This window comes from Ruditapes philippinarum, unplaced genomic scaffold (genome assembly GCF_026571515.1).
Source record: "Ruditapes philippinarum isolate M1 unplaced genomic scaffold, ASM2657151v2 ctg2847_1_1_1_1, whole genome shotgun sequence".
Lineage (NCBI taxonomy): Eukaryota > Metazoa > Mollusca > Bivalvia > Venerida > Veneridae > Ruditapes > Ruditapes philippinarum.
The window spans coordinates 212,316-237,812 of record NW_026858899.1 but is presented as its reverse complement, the minus strand read 5'-3'; the positions used below and the strand labels follow the sequence as shown (position 1 = coordinate 237,812).

The 25,497-nt window shown below is 32.7% G+C and overlaps 1 protein-coding gene across 1 annotated transcript; it reads right to left on the bottom strand.

Moving 5' to 3' along the window:
- Window positions 1-2: 2 nt before the first annotated feature.
- Window positions 3-22,581, bottom strand: LOC132754617 (uncharacterized). The gene is made up of 4 exons (XM_060745279.1): window positions 22,137-22,581; window positions 20,359-20,421; window positions 19,206-19,322; window positions 3-9,847 (listed from the first exon to the last, which is right to left on the bottom strand). The coding sequence occupies exons 1-4, from the start codon at window positions 22,533-22,535 to the stop codon at window positions 7,268-7,270; spliced, it is 3,159 nt and encodes a 1,052-aa protein (XP_060601262.1). The 5' UTR covers window positions 22,536-22,581; the 3' UTR covers window positions 3-7,267.
- Between the last annotated feature and the right edge of the window lie 2,916 nt (window positions 22,582-25,497).

The following is a 25,497-nucleotide window of genomic DNA, read 5'->3' as shown; positions in this document are numbered from 1 at the left end:
TTAAATGTAGATTCATATCTAGGTATATAGCTTTATTATTTTATTGACACAGCAAAGAGTAAAACATACAATTTCACAAAGCAAATATATTACGAATTGCAAAAAAGTACGTTGATATTAAATATGGAAAATATATGTAATACATATATGGTAGTTTATTACAAATCAGAAATTTACATCATTGCTTTTAATTTGTTTTTTTTTTGTGTGTGGGAAATGGAGGTTTTAACCATATCAGCATTGCATGTAAAGGTCAGATAGTGCCTTTCTATTCTTACTAGCCTTCTCATACAAAATAACTTTAACCACACAACCATGGAAGCCCTAAAAGCAACTAGTTCTAGCAAAATAATATACACACTGTTAAGATTCTGGTGTAAACAAGTACAATATTTCAGTCTTATAAATTATATAATGTAAAGCAAAATGTTATCAGGAAGGCCATACCAAACATGGTACGTATATAAAATTTTGACACATAACATATTTAATATTTTCTCCTTCATTCTTAGGACAAAACATTTGTAAATATATTATTTCTTCATCAATTGTAATATAAATAGAGCATACTAGCGGATACATGTTACATACTGACAGGTGGTTATGATGCTTTTGTCTTGTATAAAAAAAACAATTTTATATTTTCTTCTTTTTTAAATACTAGGAAATACTCTGCACCTGACAAAAACCATTAAAACCTAAGAGTAGAACAGTCAAATAACGTCACAGAATACGAGGTATGAACATCCTGTGTTCTTTTATTTCCATCAATACAATAAAGCTATAGTTTATTTTCATTAATAAAATTACAAGCATTTTATAAATAACAATTATTGTATAACTGTAAAAGTTTTAAAGTACAATAGGCATACAAGAGAAAAATGGTATAAGAATGTTTGTAACAAGCACAAAATTAAAAAGCGGTTACAAATCATTTTTTCTGCAAAAATATGTGAGTATAATAAATTGGATTTAAATATGTCCTTTATTTAGAACACAAACTTAAACGTAATCTAAGCAAGAGCTCACATGAAGCGGAGCAACATATGCCCGATTGCAAATCTTTAAAAAGAAATTCACAGACAAAATGTACATTTAAAATAGATTTAGATGTTATTTTTCAAAAAGCACAACTAATGATTTTCAAAACAAATGTGAAAGACAAAATATACAGGTACGAGCATCTTAGCAATAGAAGGTAAATGCACTTACTTGTGTGCGTAATTTATTTAAAAAGGGATACAATTTCATATATGTCAATAATGCATTGATTGCTTTAAAAGGGGTATAGCATTTTCATTGATAAGTTGATTGAATCAAATATATCAACCTTAACCTGTTTTTATATAACATATATGCCAAATATAAACACAATCATTGAACACCTTGCGGAATCAAAATCTTTACAGAACACTTGCCTTTAAAAGGGGCATAACTCTATCATAAATAAACTGATTGTTGCGGGAAACAAATACTTGTATGTCAAGAAATTGATCAAACAGAAACCAAGTTTGTGATAAAAATATCTTATAATAAAGGGGCACTTACTATTGATTTGATTGCAGTGGAAATAGAACATGCTATGTTGTTGATATAACATAGTTATATTCCAATTAAAAACACAATCATTATAATCTTTCAAACGTTATACCGTGGAAACCAATATTGTCTACGGTCAGACGGACGGACAGATAGTCGGAGGGACAATCACATACCAAAATACGTCCAAACAGTGTACGAGCGTATGTATAAAACATTTAATGTTTCTGTTTTGTCCAAAAACTATCTTAATTAAAATTTATCTTCGAAAAAAGATGATATATATATGAATTATCACAACGGGTTGTGATAACTAGCTGTCACAAGTTGAAAGTTTTTTTTAAAGAGTCACAAGGCCTTCAACAAAATTTCAAACATTACAATTTCCTAGACAGTATTTCAAAAGTCACAACTTAACGTTAAATATTCTGTTTCTCTTTCCTTTTTATAGGAACAATATGTTTGTATATGATTATAACATTTACAACTCCTTAAACAGTTATTCAAGAGTTACAACTACTTTTAATTTTTAAAAAGCTACATTTACAACGGATACTTCTAAAATATGAATTAGTTAAGGAATGATAACCACTCGTTGTTTAAAGACCGATGACTCTTAAAACATTGTTAATAGTTTAATCACATAGATACTATAAGATTTATATATACCCATTTTAAAATTTTGATGAATGCAAATCCTAACACAATATCTAAGTAATTAGAAATTCCTATATGTTTCTTGATATCATATATTAGTATTTACTAAGATGAAGTCTTGTCATTTGGGGCACTTTAAATTTCCCAAAAGCTCTTATGTTGTGCCTTTCTTCCTTTCTTGTGAAAACGAATACTTCTTTTCATTAACAAAACTGATGGATAGAATATACTTTCATGAGAAATTATTTGGAATAGGGATATAAAACATCTTTTAAAAGCCAGTGATTATATAAATAATAAGCTAATAAAGGCAACGCCAGATCATTTACAGGTAACACACCGTTGTATTAAGGGTCATAAATCAGCAAAAAACTCATACAGCTGGAATCAGAAAGTGTCAATGAGAATTACATCGTTATATCTGTCTCATGTTTTATAATTGTAAATAAAAAAACTGGGTTATATTTTAAATAAAACTGAAACTTTGGTTCTAATCTTGGTTTATACACTATTTATGTTCGGTAAATAACTAACATAATATATCATTCAAAGTACACATAGATATTTACAGAGAGTATCGAAATTATAACAAAACAACAATGTATACAAAAGTTAACTAGCACTGCCATTGTCATGGCAAGAATATCCCCGCATACCACTTGTCAGAATCAACAGTGACCTTTCAGAGCTCAAGGACAACCTGCCTGTCACATCTGAGGTTACTAAGCCAGTGCGTTGCTTCGTTATGTAATCTGCATGCATCAAATGTGAAAATGTCAAAATCAATACACTGCAGACAGGCATTTTAAGCATTTAAGTTTATTATTGTTAAAATTCCGTTGACCTTTATAAACAACCTCGATACCAAATATTAAGACTGTTGACCAAATTTCGGAAACAAAGTGATCCCTCGGAGGCATTAATCCCAACAAAATTACATAAGAATTGCAGACTCGGTTTGATTGAGTCTGTACATGAGAGATAATGAATAAGTGCAACAACCCTCACGCCCCCTAGCACCGGCTTGAGCGGTACTCAATTCTCAACACTTAATGGTGCCGGCATCAATGATCCCGAAGGACCAGAAAATATAACAACACTGAAGTGAAGTACGGGGCAACATTTTACAGCTGCTACACAGCACTTGACACCAGCTGTTGTGAAGTATAAGATTCCAGAAACAAAGTGATCCCTCGGAGGCATTAATCCAAATAAAATTACATAAGAATTGCAGACTCGGTTGGATTGAGTCTGTACATGAGAGATAATTAATAAGTGCAACATCCCTCACGCCCCCTAGCACCGGCTTGAGCGGTACTCAATTCTCAAAATTCTGGAAAAAAAAGTGATCCCTCGGAAGCATTAATCACAACAAAATAACATAAGAATTAATGGTGCTGGCATCAATGATCCCGAAGGACCAGAAAATATAACAACACTGAAGTGAAGTACGGGGCAACTTTTTACAGCTGCCACACAGCACTTGACACCTGCTGTTGTGAAGTATAAAATTCCGGAAACAAAGCATTCTTAAGCAATTGATCGGAAAAGCTTTTTTGTCCAGGCCTCTGTGACGTTGAACTTTGACCCAGTGACCTAATGTTCATGATCAACCTTCATACCAAATATGCAGACTGTGGGTCAAAAGTTTCTTGAGTTTTTAGGCGGACACACCTTTTGAAGTCAAGGTCCCTATGACCTTGACCTTTGATCTAGTGACCACAAGATCAATAGGGTCATATACTTATCATGACTACCCTTCATGTCAAATATGAAGACTGTGGATCAAAGGACTCTTAAAGTGGACAAGTTTTTTAAGACGAGCCCTTTAACCTGGACATTGGACCCAGTGACCCAACAATCAATAGGGGTCATCTATTAATAATAGCTAACCTCCATGACAAATATAAAGACTGTGGGTAAAAGGAATCTTAAGTTATTGGGTGGACTAGCTTTTTAAGTCAAGACCCATGTGACCTTGACCTTTGATCCAGTGACCACAAAATCAATAGATGTCATCTTCTAATCATGAATATACTTCATGCCAAATATGAAGACAGTGGGTCAAAGGAATTTTAAGTTATTGGACGGACAAGCTTTTTTAAGTCCAGGCCCCTGTGACCTAGACCTTTGACCTTGTGACCTCAAAATCAGTAAGAATTATCTACTGATCATGGTCAATCCAAATTCGAAATATGAAGACTGTGGGTAAAAAGAATCTCAAGTTATTAGGCGGACAATCTTTTTTAAGTCAAGGCCCCTCTGACCTTGAATTTGGACCTTGTAACCTCAAAATCAATAGGAATCATCTGCTAATTATGACCAATCTAAATACCAAATATGAAGATTGTGATTCAAAGGAATCTTACAAGGACAAGCTGATTCCAGTATACCCCCTTACAACTTCGTTGTGCGGGGGTTTAATAAGTGTACATTACAGGTTATCTATCAGGATAATGTAGAAACTTTATGATAAGCCTCGCTTCTGACTTTCGTGCTAAGCAGCTATAATGATGTAAAAATCAATTTTAAATATAATTTTTGGAAAACGACGTAAAATAAATAAACAAGAGCCGGTTGAACGGGGTGATGCTCCCCGAATAGGTTTTGGACACAGATAAGTATACTTCTTGTAATTTCAGAATTATGTTACTAAAATATGCTTGATAACGAGATGCTTGATGATGACGTAATGTATGAAGCATGGAAATATTAATAAAAATAATTAAAAGCCCCCAAACTGAAATAAGTAGAACATTTGATGTTGTTTTCTAGTATGTAAGATCAAATTATATTTCACCCATGGATACAAGCTCTTAAACTTTTATTCGTAGCTAGACTGTGAAATACACATGAAATATATTACAATCTTACAAACAGAAAAAACAATAACAACACATAACCTAATTATTATAACAATTTATCAACTAATCCTCAATAAATCTTTAAATATGAAAATCAAACAAAGAAAATGATTTCATATATAGAATTATCCTAAACGTGTTCTTATGGAGAAATTCTTACAACATCAATGAAGCATTTTGAAATAGTGTCATAAATGAATATAACCAAAAACAAGGCAGTATATATGTATACTGTAACGAAAAAATATATAGGATGTATGACAAACCCTTATCAGTTAAAACATAGACTAAACAATATCATCAGTATAAATATAAAATTACCATCAAGCTTCAAGTATACTACAGCGTACAAAAACAACAACTAATACTTTCTACAATACAATAAGAGTCACCATACGTTTCCAAAGACAGTCAATCATCCACTTCATAACATTATCGGCAACTATCATACATATGGAATCAATGACAACAATTAGGAGTTCATTTGCAAATATCATACAAATATTCCATTTAACAAATGTACAAGCCACCGAGTTTTCTATTCACTTTTCGGTAAATACATACTAATCAAAATTATCAGAAAATACATAACACTCAGTACGACGCATGAACATAAACATTCATTCTGAGTGATGTATCATTGTTTAATGACCATAATGAATTTTTGTTGAAATTTCCTTGAGGATAAATGGTTTTCGCGTTAATATACATTGTGCTAACTGGAATAAACATATTAGTTACATACACTCCAGTTATCGCACTATCTACCAAAGATTGACAATTACATTTTTCCGGGGGTTACCTTTCGTGACGGCAGGGAAAGGGATAACGATAGAGAAGTCATATCTAGATGCTCATAGATTGTTGACAATTATATTGGGTTAAAATTTGGTACGACCAGGGAAAATGTAATGTTCTGCAATAAAAAAGCATTTCGAAACACTTGGCAAACGCCTCCACGTACAAATGAGATAGCGTCGTGTTTTATTCTCTTTCTATCACTCACCTATCATCAAATAGCAGGAATTAATCATTGAGAATACCTACTGTATGTGATATTAATTTATGCATTTGCTTCAAAGTAATATAGCAAGAGAATTTTGACAAGGTAACAATTTGAACATTTTATTTGTGAACATGAAATTATCCACTAACTGCTTAGTGTTATTATCAAATATGATACAAATAACATTAATTGATACAAAAAGACATCAATAAATTTAGTGTTAAACATTTCAGGTTGTCAAGCAATACATCTTCGATACAAAACAAAACTAGTACATACGCGTAAATATCCGAAATCATATAATACTACATGTATAATAAGAAACTTACACTGGCAGACGGCACAGGCTGTAATATCTATCCCAAGAGTAATTGTTTAAGGGTGAAAACAGTTTACCGTGAGCTAGATTTTCTCGTCCTCGTCAATAGCCGGTTTTAGGTTCTTATTCGTGCATATTACAAAGAAAGAAATTAAGAAAGAAATTAAGAAAACTTATGTTTCCTTGTGGACCTTTTCCTTACAGAAGCGTACGAATTTACAACTCCAGTTAGAGCGGCAAATAGCGTCATTCTAAGAACACAATGCATTCACAAAAGACGCAGGGGAATGACATGTCTTACACGAAGTGAAAAACAAATGTTTCTAGCGACGGTGTTACCAATGGAAATTCCTGTCTGATATGCAAGAAACTCCTACTGAAATATTAATTATACATTGAATTGGTGTAGGTTCGATTCTGAATTGATTGATCGATTCGAATTAAGTCATATTATGCGAACCTCTGCCTCGTTAAAATAAATATATTTTTATCATGCTTCGTGAAATATATTCCATACTTTACTCAAAAGTCAATTTTTTATTTTTAACGTTTAATTAAAGTTATTCGTGTTCCGGTATCAAATCATTTTCCGGTATCAAAGATTAAACATCTCCTTATAGATTTATTTAGTCAGACATATGTATATATGTAACAAACCACAAGAACGTTGCAAGAGCTAAAAACAATGCTGATTGTGTGGTAAAATCTTTTCCTGAAATATACAAATATAACAGCCTATAGACTGCAAAATCACGAGATACGCATGTGTAAATGTCCACATATCTTCCGTAATCATTGTATACAAATGTTAAGACAACTAGCATTTTACCGTCTCCGAATGTTCAGTATTTTCTTTTTCATACACTTATTCTAGGGATGAGGCTAATTGCCTTCTATGATATTTTTTATCATGTCCCAGTCTACATTTATGGCTTGATTGCCTTCTATGCAGGTAATCAATTGTAACAATGTGGCATCGTCTTGTTTAATCTGTTCCCACTTGCAGAGCATCTTGTAAATGCATGTTGCAACTTCGCAACGATAGTCCATTTCTAGATGATCTAGGTCAACGGGTCGCACACCAAGAGCTATTCCAAGAAGTCTCCAATTATGTCCAATGCACCCTGCAAACATTCCAAGTTCCATTTTGGTTACTCGTCGGTTTGTAATTGCGTACAGATCTGTAGTTTTGCCGGGCAGGAACCATTCATCAATCGCTGATTTGCAATCAATTGCATGGGCTTTGAGATCTGGACAGGGAGCTCTTTCTTTGGTCCTCAATTCATCAATATCGTACGTATTCTCACTTTCATTTCCGTCATGTGAACTATCACAACAGGCCAGGTAATGTGTATAAGGGCTGCTATTGTACATGGAACGCTTACGTTTGTGAAAATCATGTTTAATAAGGCTTTCGACGTATCTTCTGAAATAATCAGACACTTTACTACCCACTTTGATACCTGGACATTGATTTATAACAGTAAGCTGAATGCCCTTTCCAGGCTTCAATTCCACCTTCCCAACATGTTCCAAATCTAATCTAAAATAGCCAACGTTTTGAAATACAAATACTCGTTTATTCAACACAAATGGAGACCATTTTCCTAAAATACCTGCAGTTATTCTTTCATACAGACTTGTCAACAAAGCAGTATTTTCTATCCGTAAACCGAGTGATACAAGTGTTGTACACTTACCATCTGTGAACATTTTTAATTCCTGTTGATCACAAGAGTGTTTCAAAAGGCTCGGTATCATGTATTTCTCTTGGTAGTCCATGTTTCCTTCTTCATCCATAATATTAAGTTTAGATAATATCATGTGTCTCTGTAGGAACATCAATAAAACCTCTTTGTTTTTGGCGAAATCTTTTTCCACTTTCTTCCACATAGCATCTAGAAGCTCATTTTCTAGAATTGCAGTTTCATTCATACGATTCCATAGAGGATGCAATTTTGCATCTTTTATACATGATCTCGATCCAATAACGCATCTGAATGCGTTAACTAAATACTGTGGGTTTACAACAATGTAGCCTTCAAGGTTTTCTTCGTCAAAGAAGATAAGAGAGCCCTTTAGGTGGAGATATTTCAAAAATGTTTTCAATTCTTCTTCTTCAACAAGATTTTCATTTTTAAAATTCAGATCCTTGACTTCGTCAAATGTTATGATGTTTTTACTTTTTTCTGCCAACAGTGCTATCTCGAGCGGTATCCATTTCAATGGAACTTGGTTCCTCTCTGCATGATTCCTTCCTAGTTCAAAAATCTTACCCTTCAATTTTCTGACTTCATCATCTGACATATTTATGTTAGAAACGGCATATTGTTCCGGCAACAGGTGACTTCTTGCTAAATCATTCACAAACAAATCCAAAACTTCATCAAATTTCTTTTCTGAATCACCCTCAAATTTGTCTTTAAATGTACCTACTAATATTACGTTTGGTTTGGCCCTGTCCTGTTTTTGTTTCGGGTCCTTCTGGGCTCTTTCGCGCTGATCCTTGTTGCTTGGTCGTATGGGGGTTGCATTTATTGAACGCTGCATTTCCTTTTTGATCTTGTTTGTCGTATTTGAAACATTTTCCGAAGTCACACCATTTTCTTCTGAACCTGTATGTGTATGAATGGAATTAAGCCAGAACTTTAGACAGTCCCCCATTGACCACTTTCTGTCGGGAAATTCCGTATCTATGACAGCTTCATTTAGATCTTTCGCCAAACTGAACACTAAAAGATAAATAGCGTCCCTTGAATGAAATATTTGGTGTGTAGCGTAATAAATGAACTGTCCACCAAAATCCCAAATATTTGCGGTTAATGTTTCATCCAAAGGCATATCCATTTTGTCTCTTAATTGACTTGAATATTTTCTTATAAAACTTGCTTGAATGTGTGCTTCAGTGCATGTATTTTCACCAGTTGCGAAGCTTGATTTAGAGGCTTCAGATTCGGTACTAGGAGAACTATTAGAAGCTTCAGATTCGGTACTAGGAGGATCATTAGAAGCTTCAGATTTTGTACTTAGAGGATCATCTGCGATTGACTTTTTACTTGAAAACACGCCCGTTACTGGTTCTTCTGTGTAACCTTCAGAGGGCATGCCCTTTCGTCGTTTTTTACTTTCTGTACGATCAGATTTATCAGTTTTATTTTCAATGGTTTTCATGCGAATAGTCCCTTCAACTAAGTTTTCTAGACAGTCGTTTTCATCGAATTCCGTTAGCGAGCTTACCCATTCTTTATCTTTAATTTTACATTTCCGCACATGAACATCAATGCCATCTGTGCTTTCAACGCCTTCTAAAGACTGATTCAAAAGCCTTCTCGTCAGACTAGTTTTGCCTTGTCCATAGTTACCAACGACATTAATTCTTACAAATCTGTCTTTCCCGGACCCTTTCTTCAAAGCCTCATTGTAAATGTAAGCCTCATTTGGATCAAGCAGAAATAATCTGTCCTACAATAGAAAACAATGTCATAAAAATCACAAGAGTGAATGTCTAGCTGGGACAACGTTCGCTTTTTCTAATTTCTGACGTCGTCAAACAACCAGAGGAAGAAAATTGTTGTCAAGCGTTTCCTACATACATTATTTTTCATATTTGACCTTGATGGTTAAGGTCACATTTGACTCAACCATCGGACAAGTTTTATGAAAAATAATGCATTATTTAACATATGTGTTTTGACATAATATTTCTTTGTTGTGTGTCAAAGGTCAAATCAAAGTCAATTTGGATTAAATTTCATTAATGTATTGTCCCAAGTATTATTTTGCACATGTTTAAAGAAAATACATTTATTCATAAGTTATAGCCAATTACAGCATAGGAAGAGGCTCTTAATCACTCACATGAAAGGATGGTTTAAATAAATACGATTTCATTATATAGGCACCTGTAATGAAATCTTTTCTATTTTAAGCTCTAGTTGCCATTTTATTCAGCACACCAGTACACATTTAACAACTGAAGTAAAATACCGCCCATTCATCATTTTCATGGAGTTTTATCAAAAAATAATTAGCAGTTGAGGACAAAATGCCAAATAACATGTCATGTCACACTCTTTTTTCTAATACCGGCAGCATATTGTTCAACATATGGGAAACATTTGAGCAATTTCTATGAAGTCCCATCTAAGGGTAATTTCTGTATAATTATAGTTTCATCAAAATCTACCAAACAGTGAGAAAAAAGTTGTCGTTTAAAAGATTTTGAATTCAATTCTGGCAGCCGACCAGTGAAGCGTTATTTCCATGCGTGTGAAAATAACGCGACGGTTTTGAGATCGGATGTTCAAACCATGCCACATTGTTGTTTGCATTTAAAATACATAATGTACCATTATATAAGTCAACAAGTAGTAATAATATACGTATTAAATTGATAAAGATAAAATGTACCAAGACTCATTTTTGAATGGTATTTCCCAGACTTTGAACTCACTTGATAGTTCCTTCATTTATTGAGGTATTAAGGGAGGACTTAACTTGAAGAAATTGTGTGTTTAAGTGATAAATTAAAAAAAGGTTTTATAACTCATGTTCACATGGCTGCGTATAAGGATGCGGTTTCTATATTTAAATCATCTTGTTTTTCAGAAGATAAAGCGATTCTGTTTAGTACAAATAAAAACAGTCAGTGTAAAAAATGAAAAAATGCTTTAAATAATTCTTGTTGTCGAAAAATGAACAATTTAAGGAGGAAGGAAAATAAGAGGAAAGATATTTTAAAGAAACTGTAAAGATGAGAATTAATAGATATACACGATTTAGCATCTTTATGAAAAAAGGCCAACCCAATTAAAAATAATAAGGAAATTAAAATGTTTCATAAAGTTGTGATCAGAACAATCAAAAGCTTCATTAAAATCAGAAAAGAAAAAAGCCTTTTTAATTTGAATTACTGATAATTTATATTCAATAGTTTCTTGTAAAATTATATCATCCTCCAAATCAATTATGGTTGAAAGTTTGTTCTCTAGTACTCTTAGACTAGTACTCTATTTTTGAAGTTCCGTTAGATTTACGTTTTAAGTGTAATTTAGAAAATTAAGAAGAAATTGTTTTAAATCATTCCTAAATATTTTGTCAACAGTTATACCGTCATAACCAAAATCAATGACCCCCGGGCAGGGGCCAATTTTGACCAGAAGTACTTGGAAGACACCCGTAAGAAGGTGTTTAATGCAAAATATCTAAACTAGCTGGGTCTTGTTAAAAGAAGATCTGTTTGTTCTTACCATATATATGTAAGGTAAATCAATGACCACTGGGACGGGGCCAATTTGGACCCCAGAGCTTTATTTTGATTAAACTTTGTAGACACTTGCTAGGAAATGATTCATGTCAAATATCTAAGCTCTAGCTATTTGGTTGTTTTAAAAAAGATTTTGCTATGCTAGTTTCTTTACTTTATATACATATAAGGGATATCAATGACTCCCTGGGACGAGGCTATTTTGACCCCAGGGCTTTTATTTGGTCAAACTTTATAGACACTTACAAGAAAATGGTTTATGCAAAATATCTAAGCTCTAGCTTTTTACTTTATATACGAGATATAAAATTAATTTCCCCGAGGGGCGGGGAAGATTTTAACCCCAAGACTTGTATTTGAACAAATTCAGTAGACCCCCACTAGAAGATGTTTCATGCTTAAAAACCTCGTTTTTTATGGTTTTAAAAGACTACACTTTAAAAAATCAATCCCCCTGGTGCTGGGGCCAATTTTGACCCCAGTGCTTTTGTTTAAAAAAAAAACCTTGCTAGATACGTACTAGAAAATGTTTCATGCCAAATATAAGTATATAGCTCTAGCTATTTGTGTTTTTACGGTCGTTTTCTTTCGGTTGCTATGGCAACCAGAGTTCTGCATGGAATTAAATTCTTTTAAAAAATTTACAGGTCGCCACCAAATAAATATTCCTGTTAAGTATAATAGATGAAATTGGCGTAGTGGTTTATGAGAAAATGACGTTTATAGTTAAAGTTTACAAACGGACAGACGGACAACGGACAGACGGACACTGAAATAATTATGATCAAAAAAGCCCACCTTGTCACTTTATGTAGTAAGCACAAATATAACAAAATCATATTCACAACTCATTATAATTCGACACGACACGTGCGTCATTATCAATGGTCTAAGGGAAATAAAAATCCGAATTGAAGGTTTAAAATTCAAATCATGATAACTCCCTCGATGCTTATCTATCAAGCAAAATAGTCACATACCTACGATATTTCGTTTTGACAATCGTATTTTTTTATTTTGTTTTAACCCGCAATGCAGGATTGTATCATTGTGAAAACGCGATGGTACTATGACACGATGATAAAAACACGCTGGTACGATGGTGAAAACACGATAGAACAATTGTGTAATCGCGATGGTACGACGACACGATGATGAACACACGCTGGTACGATGGTGAAAACACGATAGTACGATGGTGTAATCGCGATGGTACGATGACACGATAATGTCAACACGATGGTACGATAGTGATAACAATTGCGATGTCATGATGGTACGATTGTTAAATTGCGATGTTTTTCGCCATAGTGCAATCGCTATATCGCGCCATTGTGTTTTTACCATTGTACCAACGCGTCATTACCATCGTTCTGTCGCCTTTTCTCCATCGTACCATCGCATTTGCACCATCGTGCCATTATATTTTCACCATCATGCCGTCGTATCATCGCGTTTCAGAAATATGTCAGATTCTGATACGGCATAGTAAATAAATAAATAATTATAAAACATGATATCACTACATGTCAATTTGTGTCATTATCCTGTATATAGATCAAAGCATATTTAATAAATGTTTTTGTTTGCATTTCTATTTGTGCTGTATAGAAGTTATTAACCGGAAATTTTATATGTATAGTGCACAAGAATGACAACCTTTTTTTTTTGAGTGATTGCCTCTTGTTATTTATCATGCTTTAAATACTAATTACTCAAAAAATATTTGAGACATCGCTTTGAAAAACTTCAGGACCCGGTTGTTCAAAACATTGGTTAGTGATAACCAACGGATAAAATCATTATCCATTGGCTGAATTCTGTTGTTCAGAAGTTATCTAACGGATAAAATGCGTTATCCAATGTTCAACTTTAACCAGTTGTACGACAACCGGATTATGCCCGGTCGTCGGCTTAATTCTACAACCCCGTAACTCGATTTTGGGCAAAATTGAGATGTTTATATCATTTTTATCGTCTCAGTGAGCTCTTCACAGTCAACATTCTTATGTAATTGTAGAACTAAAATAAATATGTTTATTTCCAATTTGTTTCCTAAAGCATCTCATTTTCCATTTTTTACACTTTTTGAAAGGGTACTCATTGGCTATATAGCTGAATCCGTTTTGCAATTGCATTTGGATCATCCCTGAAGTTATAGTTATTAGGTATTCTTGAATGGAAGACAAAATGCAACAGATGTATAATATTTTACACAGTAGGAGAATTTAATGATATTTTACTTGAATATTTGCTATGTTTCTAGCCGAATATTACTACACTTAGTCAATATTGCTTCAAATGAATACTTAGAACCCCGTATGTCGCTTTAATGATAAAGAAATGACCTGAATATTTTGCTAACAACACAGTATCTCCTGAATTAGGTTTTATAATTTACAATATGTATGTGTTTTCTTATTTATTTTGAGAAATTGAAATTAAATATTTGCGATATATATCAGCTTTAAAATTGTATGCATAGTAATAAAGTTTAGTATATATGTATATCATACAGATTCCCAAATTCACAGAAAATTTTATCTTTATAGGGTTTATCATCAAAAAGTTATTGCAGTTCAAACTTTCAAATGCGATTTTCTAAAAATGACAAAAAATGACATACTGGTTTGTAGAATTAAACAAACGACTAGTAGTTAGCCATCATCATTAAAACAGCAAAAACTTTAAAACTTGTTTGAAACCAGATCTTTCTTACAAATATATGTTTATTTGTTCTTAACTAAACCATTTCATATGTAATGGAGATGATTCAAATTGAAAAAAAAAATACATTTAGAACCCCTTTTTAATCTCTATTTGTTGTTGTTGTAGTTCAGAAAATTGGGTTAAACAGTCTTTCTTACTTTTTATTAAAGATACAAGTGTCAGTACTCATTTTTTTCTTTTGAACATAATTCATCTAATGGAAGTAATTCAAATTAAAAATTTGTTTTTGATTTTTTTCCTGTGCCTTTAAGGGAGAATAGATCTATCTATACTTTAAGGCCTTTGATATACATTTTTGTTTCATAACAAAAACATGAAAGCACAAAACATGCAAAATTAATTCTTTGGTAGCTTCCTGATTCTAAGAAATTTATTATTCATCAATAAATCGATCAATTTGTTTCCAGAATCACTAACCGGCCCTGTTGCATTGTGGTACTTAACCGGTGGATAAATTAGCAATCCAGTGGTTAAGTATCCAGAGTAATATCCAACAGTCGAGCAAGAAAAATTTTATCCACTGGGTATTGGCCGCTAGTTTTGGATTTAAACAATGGAGGCATATCCGATAAGAAATGCATTGGTTAATTTTAACCAATGTTTTGAACAATCCGGGCCAGGTGGAAAGATCTCAAAGATACGCAAAAGAAGACGTGCACGGTAAAATAAAAAGAACGCATATATTAATAAAAAATATACCATTACGGTTGACCACCGAGAGTCGGTGACACGATGATAAAATCGCAATGGTACGATGGTGAAAACACGATGGAACGATGGTAAAAACGCAATGGAACGATGGTAAAGACGCGATGATACGTTGGTGAAGACGCGATGTAACCATGATGAAAACTGTATTAAACATCGTGCTTTACCATCGTACCATCGTGTTTTCACCATCATACCATCGTCGTGTGTTCATCATTTTCACCATCGTACCACCGTGCCTCGCGGGTAAGGACGAAATAAAAAATTACGATTGTCCAAACGGAACACCGTTTATACCTGTTTTTTTTTTAATCTTGTTTAAAGAACAAATACATCCTTATTTTCTGTGAAAGGAAGTTTTCACAAACTAGACATTATTTTGTTAAAATAACAACACCCTAAAATGTTGAAATGACACGAACTTTGTTTTAATAGACGTGCGCGGTGTATCGTCTATATTTACAAATAGTACAACTAGTACAAATAGTTTACAAAAAGTTTATATACTTTAGCAAAAAAAAAAGTTTTATAAGATGGTGTAGTCAAACTTTACTACTGAATTTTTGCTAAGCACCATATGCTTGTATGTGATAATTTTTAGGATGATTATATTAACGCCGTGCAAAGATTTTAAATGTTGATATACTGTTATCAATTCAACTGAAGGACGGATTTAACCCTTAAATGAGTTTTACACTGATTTTGTGCTAGAGAAGAGGATGATCGGCATAACCTCCTCTTTGAAGGTTCCAGAACATACAGCGTGTTTTCCAAATTCGTTGTATTGTTTTGTTGTTGTTGTTCTTGTTGTTGTTTTAACAGTTTTAGACTTAATACCGTGTACGTGACCCTTGACTATTATGACAGCTTGGCAGCACCTTCTCATATTCCTTATTCGGTTTCTGCTCGGTATGACTGCCAATTCTTGGACTAACATAGCCCAAAACTCCTGGATAGTTCTTGGGTGCAGCTGACGAGCTAAACTTCTAACCTGAAGCTCATTCCGCATGTGTTCTCTTGGATTTAAGTCAGATGAGCGAGCTGACCAGTCCATGCGATCAATAGACTCCCTCTCTATGTAGACCTGGACCATCTTGGCCGTATGGCGGCGAGCAACCAGATCGCTTCGTCCATTCCAGCTAATGCCCACCCACACCATAACTGACCCACCTCCACAACGGTCATGCTCAGCAATATTTGCAGCCTGAACCCGTCATCTCGTCTTCTCCAGACTAGCACATCTATCTGTAAAATCAAGGCAGAACCTGGACTCACCAGTTAACAGAATGTATCTCATATGTTGTACGGTCCACCGTGGCTCAATGGTCCTTTCCTAACGGGTCTAGCGATGTCAGAGCGTCAAAAGGATACGTATGCATAGTCTTCTCGACCGCAAATTATCTTAATACAGCCTTCTACGTACATGGGAATGGATTTAGAAGAAATTGAATTGAATGCATCCATTTACAAAGAAGTATTTTGAAGTACAGCCAACATTACATCATCCAAAGTAAATTTTGAAGTCATATTCTACATTCTGGCATAAAACCTGCATACGCAGGCATAAATTCACGGAGAGTAAAGCATGCATTATCGATACAAATTTCGCGCTTATGCTCCGTTGTTGCACGCCTTTTAAAACACATGACTTGGGGTACCTTGTATGAATAGTTTAGTTTCGACGACGGTCCCGAAAGGACAAACATCATGTGCAGTAGTGTGTAAAAATATAGGACTATTCTCTACTTAAGGGGAGCAAATGTAAAAGCTCCTTCACAAGTAAGTACATTATATTGTTGGCTTACCTGGCTTGAGTACAGATAATCAGTTTAAACAATCTTTAAAAAGAAAATTTAAGATGTAAGGTATGAATCATTTCCACAAATAAATACCAAGTTAAGAAAATATTATTTAAATTCAATCATTTGACCGTCAAGGTCATTTAACTGCAACATCATATCTTAATTATTCAAAATGTCCGTTTAGTGTCAAGAGTTGCTTTGTAAACCTAAGATTCAAATCCTAAAATAAATAACAAAATTATGACAAATTAACCATTATTTAATAATTCTACTTTGATGGGCAATGTCATTTAAAGCTAAAGGTCAAAGTCAGTTCAACCTTTAAATCTCTTGTCAAAAGTATTGTTTTGTCTACGTATGAACATAATCTATTGATTGATTACCAGGATACAGTCAAATATAGCAAAAATCAGTGAAACTTTAATCACTTGACTTCCAAGGTAAGGTCATACATGAGTCAATGTCAATTTGAAATTTATATACATTAATGAAGGTACTGACATGGTGTAGCGGTTGAAGGGAATCCTCGTTTGGTAGAACGATTTCGTAAAGTTACTTTATTTTGGGTCCGTTGTTGAAATTTTCTTAATGCACATTTTTTAATATTTATGTCAGATCAGAACCTACGACACAAAGAGTAGCTCGGCGAAACCTTCATAAAATTTCGACCAAAAAATGGTTAAAATATAAACAATTCTGGAGGGTCAAATTTTATTTCGAAATCATTTTTAAAAAGCTTTGATTTAAACATGAATAATTTAAATATCGAAAACATGGTCCTGCTTTCTCTTTTAGTGTTATAGCCTCTATAAAGAGGCCCATGATGGCACTGGATTCTTACCTGTAATACATTGTTATAAAAGTTCACACTTCTTTGATGCTTAAGTCAGAAATGGCCACAGCAACGTGACTTAAGCGAATGTTCTTTTGATATTACAAAATGTCGAGGTAAAACTTCAAAACTGCAAAAGACAATTATTTACAATTTTTTTCAGAAATAAACTTAAAAACATATGTTGAGATATTTGTAAAATAAAACCAAAACAAACCTTGTTGTTTTGTATATTTTTTTTTTCATTAACGTATTACTGCATGACCTTGTTGTTTTGTAGATTTTTTTTTCATTAACCTATTACTGCATGAGCATTTTGTAAAAAATGGCTGTTTTCATTGAAAAGTCTCTCGTCACAAGTTCCAATTGCTATAAAACAATGAAAACTGCTTCAACACAAATCAAACTTGGCGACCATTGACTTTGTAATAACGTATTCAGACCTAAATTTCCTGTTACCATGACAACAAGGGGACATATCAAAATAACCGAAAATCACTATTTTGCATTGATTGTTTCCAACAAAATTGATTTTAAAGTGCTGCAACTTCTCAATGGATTGAGATAGAGTCAAAGGCTTTTCAGCGTTGGTTACATGTTACCTTATGATCGATCTGGGGTCATTTTTAGTCTCTCACAAGTCCAAAAGTTTCTTGGCAATGAGGGGGACTGTCGCCCCCTTCACCCCCCCCCCCAAACAGAAGGGGCACATCCCCTTTCTGGCAACCCCCTGATGTAATTTTTAGATAGGGGGCGCTGAAAAAGTGGTCTCAATCGCATAACGGCGAGCAGCATTCAAGTAACTATGCCGAAACACGGCGTATAGACATCGCCACTAAATCTTGGTTGTCGCCATTTCTAAGAAACGGACAGTTGTCAATGTAAACAAATATATGTCATTCAGTTTACGTTACCCCCACCGATTAAGTAAGAAAACAAGATAACACAAAATTAATATGAGAAAATGTTGTTTTATTGATGTTTACATTGATAAATGCTCGTTATATTTCTTTGTGAGAATATTGTTAAGTGTCAGATTTTTTTTATAAACTTGTGTGCTTGAAAGAAAACGATTCTGATGTCAGTGATCTTTTTTACCGTCAATCTGAAATAATTCTAGGACTATTCGAGGGCCATGTTTTGTCTTTGGTAGAGTAATTTAATGTTTTTTCTTGAGTTAATAAATCGTTTATTTCGCGTTACAAAGTATGCAGAGTCCCTCGGAAACGTAGGAGCCCTCGCCCAACCGGACTCGGACACCAACCGTTTCTCGGGACTCTGCAGACGTTATAATACGGCAAAACATGCGTTAACCCTATAGAAAGTATTTTTTATGTATTCTCAGTTGAATGCAAATATGGATGCCTCCACATAATAAATTCATGAGTGCGCATTGTGTAAACAAAGAGTGACACAACAACGTTCACTTTTATAATCATAAGAAAGTCAAGACATTCAATAAATTAGGTAAAATATACTTACCGAAAATGTTTGACGAAGTCGCCTTTGCTTGAAACCTTTATTAGACCTATTTCGAATGTCTGTAATCTTATGTTTGAAGTTTGCGATTGGATATACTTCGTTAATCCTTAGAAGAATCTACAAGTAAATGTGGTAGTCCTTGTTTTAATTAAGATCAAATAGCGTTTGTCAATATCGTTAATTTATTTTTAATATCTATAACACAAGAACACTTTAAGCAGTATGCCAACAGATTCATGCTAATTTCCATGAAAATGTTGAAAATGTACTTAAAAGCATTATATTGTGAAGTAACCAAAGGGAGCAATTTACAAATTATCAATGGCACATACAATCCACGTAAATTACCATAAGAATATGTCAAAATAGCTACTAAATAAATACCAATAAATAGTCTTTAATCGCACATAATATTTACTTGAATCTTTTAACCTTTTCAAACCTCGTAGTTTACTTTTCCCAAGTTTGATTTTATTGACAGATTTAGCTGATCGGGAAGCATGCAGGCCTTAATTTATGCTTCTTTTTTGGGGGAATAAGTTATAATGGGAAATGCTTTCGACGGGAATACTCATTTGATAGAAGTATGCAGCAAATATTAAAACGTTATTTTCAATGGCTGAGATTTATACAACATCATACTATACGTCTTCACAAGTGTACTAATGACATATTAAAGGAAAACATGAATTCTTTCAAAAACTGACTGATAAATGAATTATTTACACAAGTGTACTAATAACATATTAAAAGGAAAACATTAATTCATTCAAAAACAGACTGATAAATGAATAATTAACACAAATGTACTAATAACATAAGATAAACACATTAATTATTTCACAAATTGACTGATAAATGAATTATATACATAAACAGATCCTCGACCTCTATTTCCAAATTTCACATGAGTTTAACTTAACTAGCCAATTTTTCTGAAATGTTTTGTCCACTTTCAATTTTATTGTTTGGTTAACAAACATTATAAAACCTTTAGAAAACCTTAAGCAAAGAAATGCAGAAAAACCTTACTCCATACTGTTATGAAAACTTTTTATTTCATTTGTTTTTTTTTCTTTCAGCGTTGGTAGAAAAGGTATGAGAAATGCATGGTAAAATAGATCTAAAATGATTGAGGTAATTAAACTTTTACCGCTTCGGTTTCTTCCCATATCCTTGTAAATTCATTTTGTTCGATGCTTGATTGATGCCAAATCTGGGGAAAAATTGATTTAAATAATTACTATTGAATATATTTTTAGTGTTCAACAGTTCATAACAATATGTAAAACAGTTTTAAAATATCGCGTACGAATTCCCGGGATTTCGAAAAAGAATTGTTTTGTCCTAATTGGATAACTGACACTTATAAAATTTAAACTTCTCTTACATCACAAAAGCTTATACGAATATATCCAAAATTTCATACGATGTACTGATATGTCATTACTACGGAGCCCCTAAGGTGACATTTTCCACACTTTTTCCCGGAACTTAATTCGTTGTTACGGAATAATAATTCATAATTACGAAATATTTATTTGTAGTTACGAAATATTAATTCGTATTTAGGAAATATTATTTCCTAAATACGAAATATTAATTCGTATTTAGGAAATATTATTTCGTAAATACGAAAAATTAATTCGCTTTAACGAAATATTAATTTGTTTTGTACGAAATATTAATTCGTTTTTACGAAATATTATTTCGTAATAACGAAATATTATTTCGTAATTAGGAAATATTTATTCGTAAAAACCAAATGATATTTCGTAATTACGAAATAATAATTACGAAATATAAAACGAAATGTTATTTCGTAGTTACGAAAAAATAATTCATAAAAACGAATTAAATTTTTATCTAGGGTTTTGGTAATATTTAAAAAAAGAAGGCCATGAAACTAAGTTCATGACTAAATATAAGGCATGTAAATGCAATATAAATAGTGATATTTTTTCTCCCCAAGTTTTATAACTTAATACCTTTGTATATAAATTAAAATAATCGCCTGTCATCATAAAGCATTGCTCTACAGCACTAGGAAAATTTTGTTAAAATGAGGGCCCTGTGCTTTAAATCCAAACACGGACAATTTTTCTGTTTCGTTTCGTCGATATTATTGAGTTTTGAAATACAATATTATGTTTTTATGATCGCACGGTGCCCATACATAAATTGCAAGGAAATAAACTTTTTAAATTAATAAGATTTGTGAAAATCTGGAGACCCCCTTTTAGTTTTACTAATGTATATGATAAAAGATAGTTAATATAGAATGTTACTTTTTTAAAGAAATATGTCAGAAAATATTTATTGCCTCACAAATGAAAACATTGCTGACAAGAACATGAATTTGACAATGGGGGTAAAGAGAATATTTTGGTCTCACTCAAAAACTCTATTCACTTAGATATAATAACTTGAGTACCATTCGGCTTTAATTGCAAGGTTGATGCAGGCTTGTAATTGACCCTTTTGAGAGATTAGTAAGTTTTTTGTCAAGCTCACAATGACCTAAAATAAGATTTTGTAAAACGCATTAATATTTCGTAAAAACGATAAAATATTTCGTATAAACAAATTATTATTTCGTAAAAACGAATTTGTATTTCGAAATTACGAATTATTATTTCGCAATTACGAATTGATATTTCGTAAAAACGAATTATTATTTGCTCAAAACGAATAAATATTTCGTAAAAACGAATTAATATTTCGTAAAAACGAATTAATATTTCGTAAAAGAGAATTAAATGCCGGGAAAAAATGTCTCGAAAATGTCACCTTAGGGGCTCCGTACATTACAACATTTAATTATGAGATATAGTGTAAAACGTGAGTAGACTTCTGGTAAAATGTTGCACAGTTTTACATGATATTTGAAAATAAACAAAAAAAAAAAAAAAAACAACTTTAAAAACTTACTTCATTCCAAAAATCCTGCAGTCTACAAATATCTCCCTTGAAGGTCGTATAACTTTGTTTTCGGAAAATGTTCCTTAACCTTTTTATTATATTTCTAGGCTGGAAACATGTTAGGTGTGTAATGAGACAAATGATAAGCGTGATGTCCAAATCAGAAGTGGATACATTGCCACTCAACAAATTATATTGGCTCTCTGTTATTACTTTTTGACGATATAAATTATAGATATCATTATTTTCTCCAGCCAATGTAGAGGATTCAGCTGCAAGAGTCTGATCGACATAATTTGCTAAAGCCGTATGCACGCATTCAAGGAAAAGTGTTTGTAGACAAAATAAGAGATCATTATCGTCTGATGCCTCTGGCGGAGATGATGTACCAGGTACAAGAGCAGCCATGACCGGACAATATAATAAATTAACTCTTCTCTATAATGGTGTCAGACCTGTAAATAAGATGCACTATTGATATTAAAACATGATTAAATTGTTTGTTTAACGGCTGAGTAGGACCTTAGTATTATAAATAAGATCTTTATATGGTATATTGTCTCTGACGTCTATAAAGGCCTTTCAAACTTTTTCGATAGAATCCTTATTTTCAATAACTTTAATATTTCTATCATGACATATACTAATTTAAGAGCCCCTCTGCAAATCAGACAAAGATTGCTTCCCATTATTGGTATATCCATATAGAGTAAGATCGTTGTAAGATCATTGTTTAATACTATTTCATTTTTCGTTTTGCGTTTTAGTATAGTGCTCAGTGTTTATACAAAGAAGGTTAATCATTTAAGGTAATCATTAAGTCAAATTTAAGTATTGAAAAAACCCTGTTTCACTTGCTTGATTTGATAATATCAAATGTGACGTCATTTGTGACGGTTTTTTGTGGACTTGATATGAATGTTTATACATGCTTTTCGGTAGTTTATAGAAATATATTAGTGAAAAAAAGGAACTGATAATTCACTTTTTAAAACAGTGAAATTATCAATTTCATAATTTTCACTGTTTTGAATTTAAACCCATTACATTATTCCAGTGAAATACCAGCGTGCACATTACTGGAAACCAACTTACTGACGTGACGTCATATATGGAGCGCTTTTAATTTAGCATAAGGTTCAAACGGTTTTTTAAAAATTGCATATAATAGAAAGAAACTTTTTGTTTAGTTTAGTGTAAAATTGAAATATATTTCACCTCGTGAACACCAAAAGTTCATATTTATCTACCTTCTGGTGCTCACTCGGTAAAAAATATTCCACTATCTTGCACTGAACTAAATAAATATCCTCTATATATTCTGGCCTGGAGCCATAAACTCATTGGTAGCTAGACTTGTAATCATGGGTTCTTTCCTTTTTGATTTAATTAGTAATATTCACTGGGAAATATAATCAAATATTCAGGGCCGATTATCAAGTGTATTCTTCAAATGTTTATACACTTGATGAAAGGTGCTTTAGGTATTTCTTTTTATAAATAATTTAATTTATTTGTCGTTATAATATTTGACGAAAGCTAAGACACAGAATCGTTCCCCTTGATCGGTACAATGAACGTCATTATCAAATTACTAGCAGTTTTCTCTGAATAATATGGCATTTTAAATGTTGCAATATTCAATAAATGAGATTGTTATTCTATATTCAATATTTATATTGTTATATTCTATACCATAACATTTATCCAATATTGCTGAATATTTTTTCATCATAAAAATATTTGTGTGCGATAATTTTCTATATGTACAATGTATGTTCTATATTTGAAAATATTGTATAATTAAAAATATTTATTGTATAGATCTACAGAAAAGTATTTATTCCATAATTTGACTTATGGGATAGAACACTTAGTATATTAGTATATGCTGATCCACTACTCTATACAAGTCTATCATACTGTATTGTAATATGATTGTATTGTATGATACAATTATTGTCTATTATGAGGGTTTACTTAACATAACTCTTTTTTCAATAGAGTACAACACTTCTCTTACTTTGACATCAGAGAAACGTGTTTTTAGTTTATTTAAAACGATATTATTATTTATGGACATAGATGTCTCTCAATTGTAACTCCTTTGGTAGAATAGTTTACGTTAAACCTGGAACTTAATTTAACAACAAACATATAAAAAAAATCCGTAAAGATTAACAGAACATACTAATTGATATGAAAAACGATCTCAGTGTTGAATGTCACTGTGTTATATTACAATACTGAGAACACCAATTCAGTACATGGTCGCTTAGTGTTAAATAAATAATAAAAAAAAATCATGTGCAGAAAAAGAGATCGATGACGCCTAAGTGTTTTGGCTTGAAATGTTTATCATATTCTAACATCATGCCACTCTTCAAGAATACATGTCGAACGTCTTTAATATAGCCTTTTTGTCTTTATAATACTGCACAATTGTTTCGTCGTGCAGTATTATATTATTACCCTTCCAGATTATTTTCCACCTTTTTGATTGGATATTGATCCGTCGAAAAAAATTGATATTACCGAGCCAGACGGGTAATATACACACTAAATATACCCGTTGGGTACCCCACGTTGTAAACAACATGCGTTGTGGCGATGCGCGTACGGTTCGATTTTACGCGGTATGAATTCCGATATACAAGCACTTTTAAAATGTCAAATAAAAATTATTTGCCAAAAGAATGTAATGATAAATATTCTCATCAGTATTGAAAACAAAAATGGCCTTGCCAATACTTGATATTAATTACAAAAAAGTTTCTTTAACAGACTACTCATTTTCTCTTGTTTACATTCGTTAGGTACGAAAGCAAATACGTCATGTATTTATGTGACGTCATGTTGTGGTGAAGAGGTACCCCAAAGGGAATCTTATTTCGACGTTTCAATTGAAACAGCAATGCTTTATTTTAAAATCATACTCGGCATGGGAAGGGTAATAAAATTGTTATTTTGGTTTTGGAGTGATATATGTGGATATATTACCTGCCAAGATAAAATATCACCCTCGCCTAACGGCTCGGGTGATATAAAATCTTGCCAGGTAATATATCCACATATATCACTCGAAAACAAAAATAACATATAATATCAGTTATAAAGATTTTTGACAGGTTATATGGCCGTTTGTTGCCGTTAAGCTAAGGTTTTGTTCCAATCGTTTATATACGACCATATAACCCGTAAAAAGCTTCAAAACAAATCTATAATACAGCAAGCATCTTTTTTAAATAGAAAAAAAATGATTTCTTCACAAATTGACAGCATCCGTGTATATAAAGCTATATAACCTTTGTGATTTTTCAATGAACAACGACGTTACAAACGTGCAGTATTATGAAGTTTGTTTCTTGCA

Excerpts from the sequence above, each read along its gene's own strand:
- LOC132754617 (XM_060745279.1), bottom strand. The coding sequence starts at position 22,535 with ATGGCTGCTCTTGTACCTGGTACATCATCTCCGCCAGAGGCATCAGAC. Across the intron at positions 19,323-20,358 it reads TATGGGAAGAAACCGAAGCG|ATTCTTCTAAGGATTAACGA; the intron begins GTAAAAGTTTAA and ends ATTTACTTGTAG. Across the intron at positions 9,848-19,205 it reads GACTTCGTCAAACATTTTCG|GACAGATTATTTCTGCTTGA; the intron begins GTAAGTATATTT and ends TTTCTATTGTAG.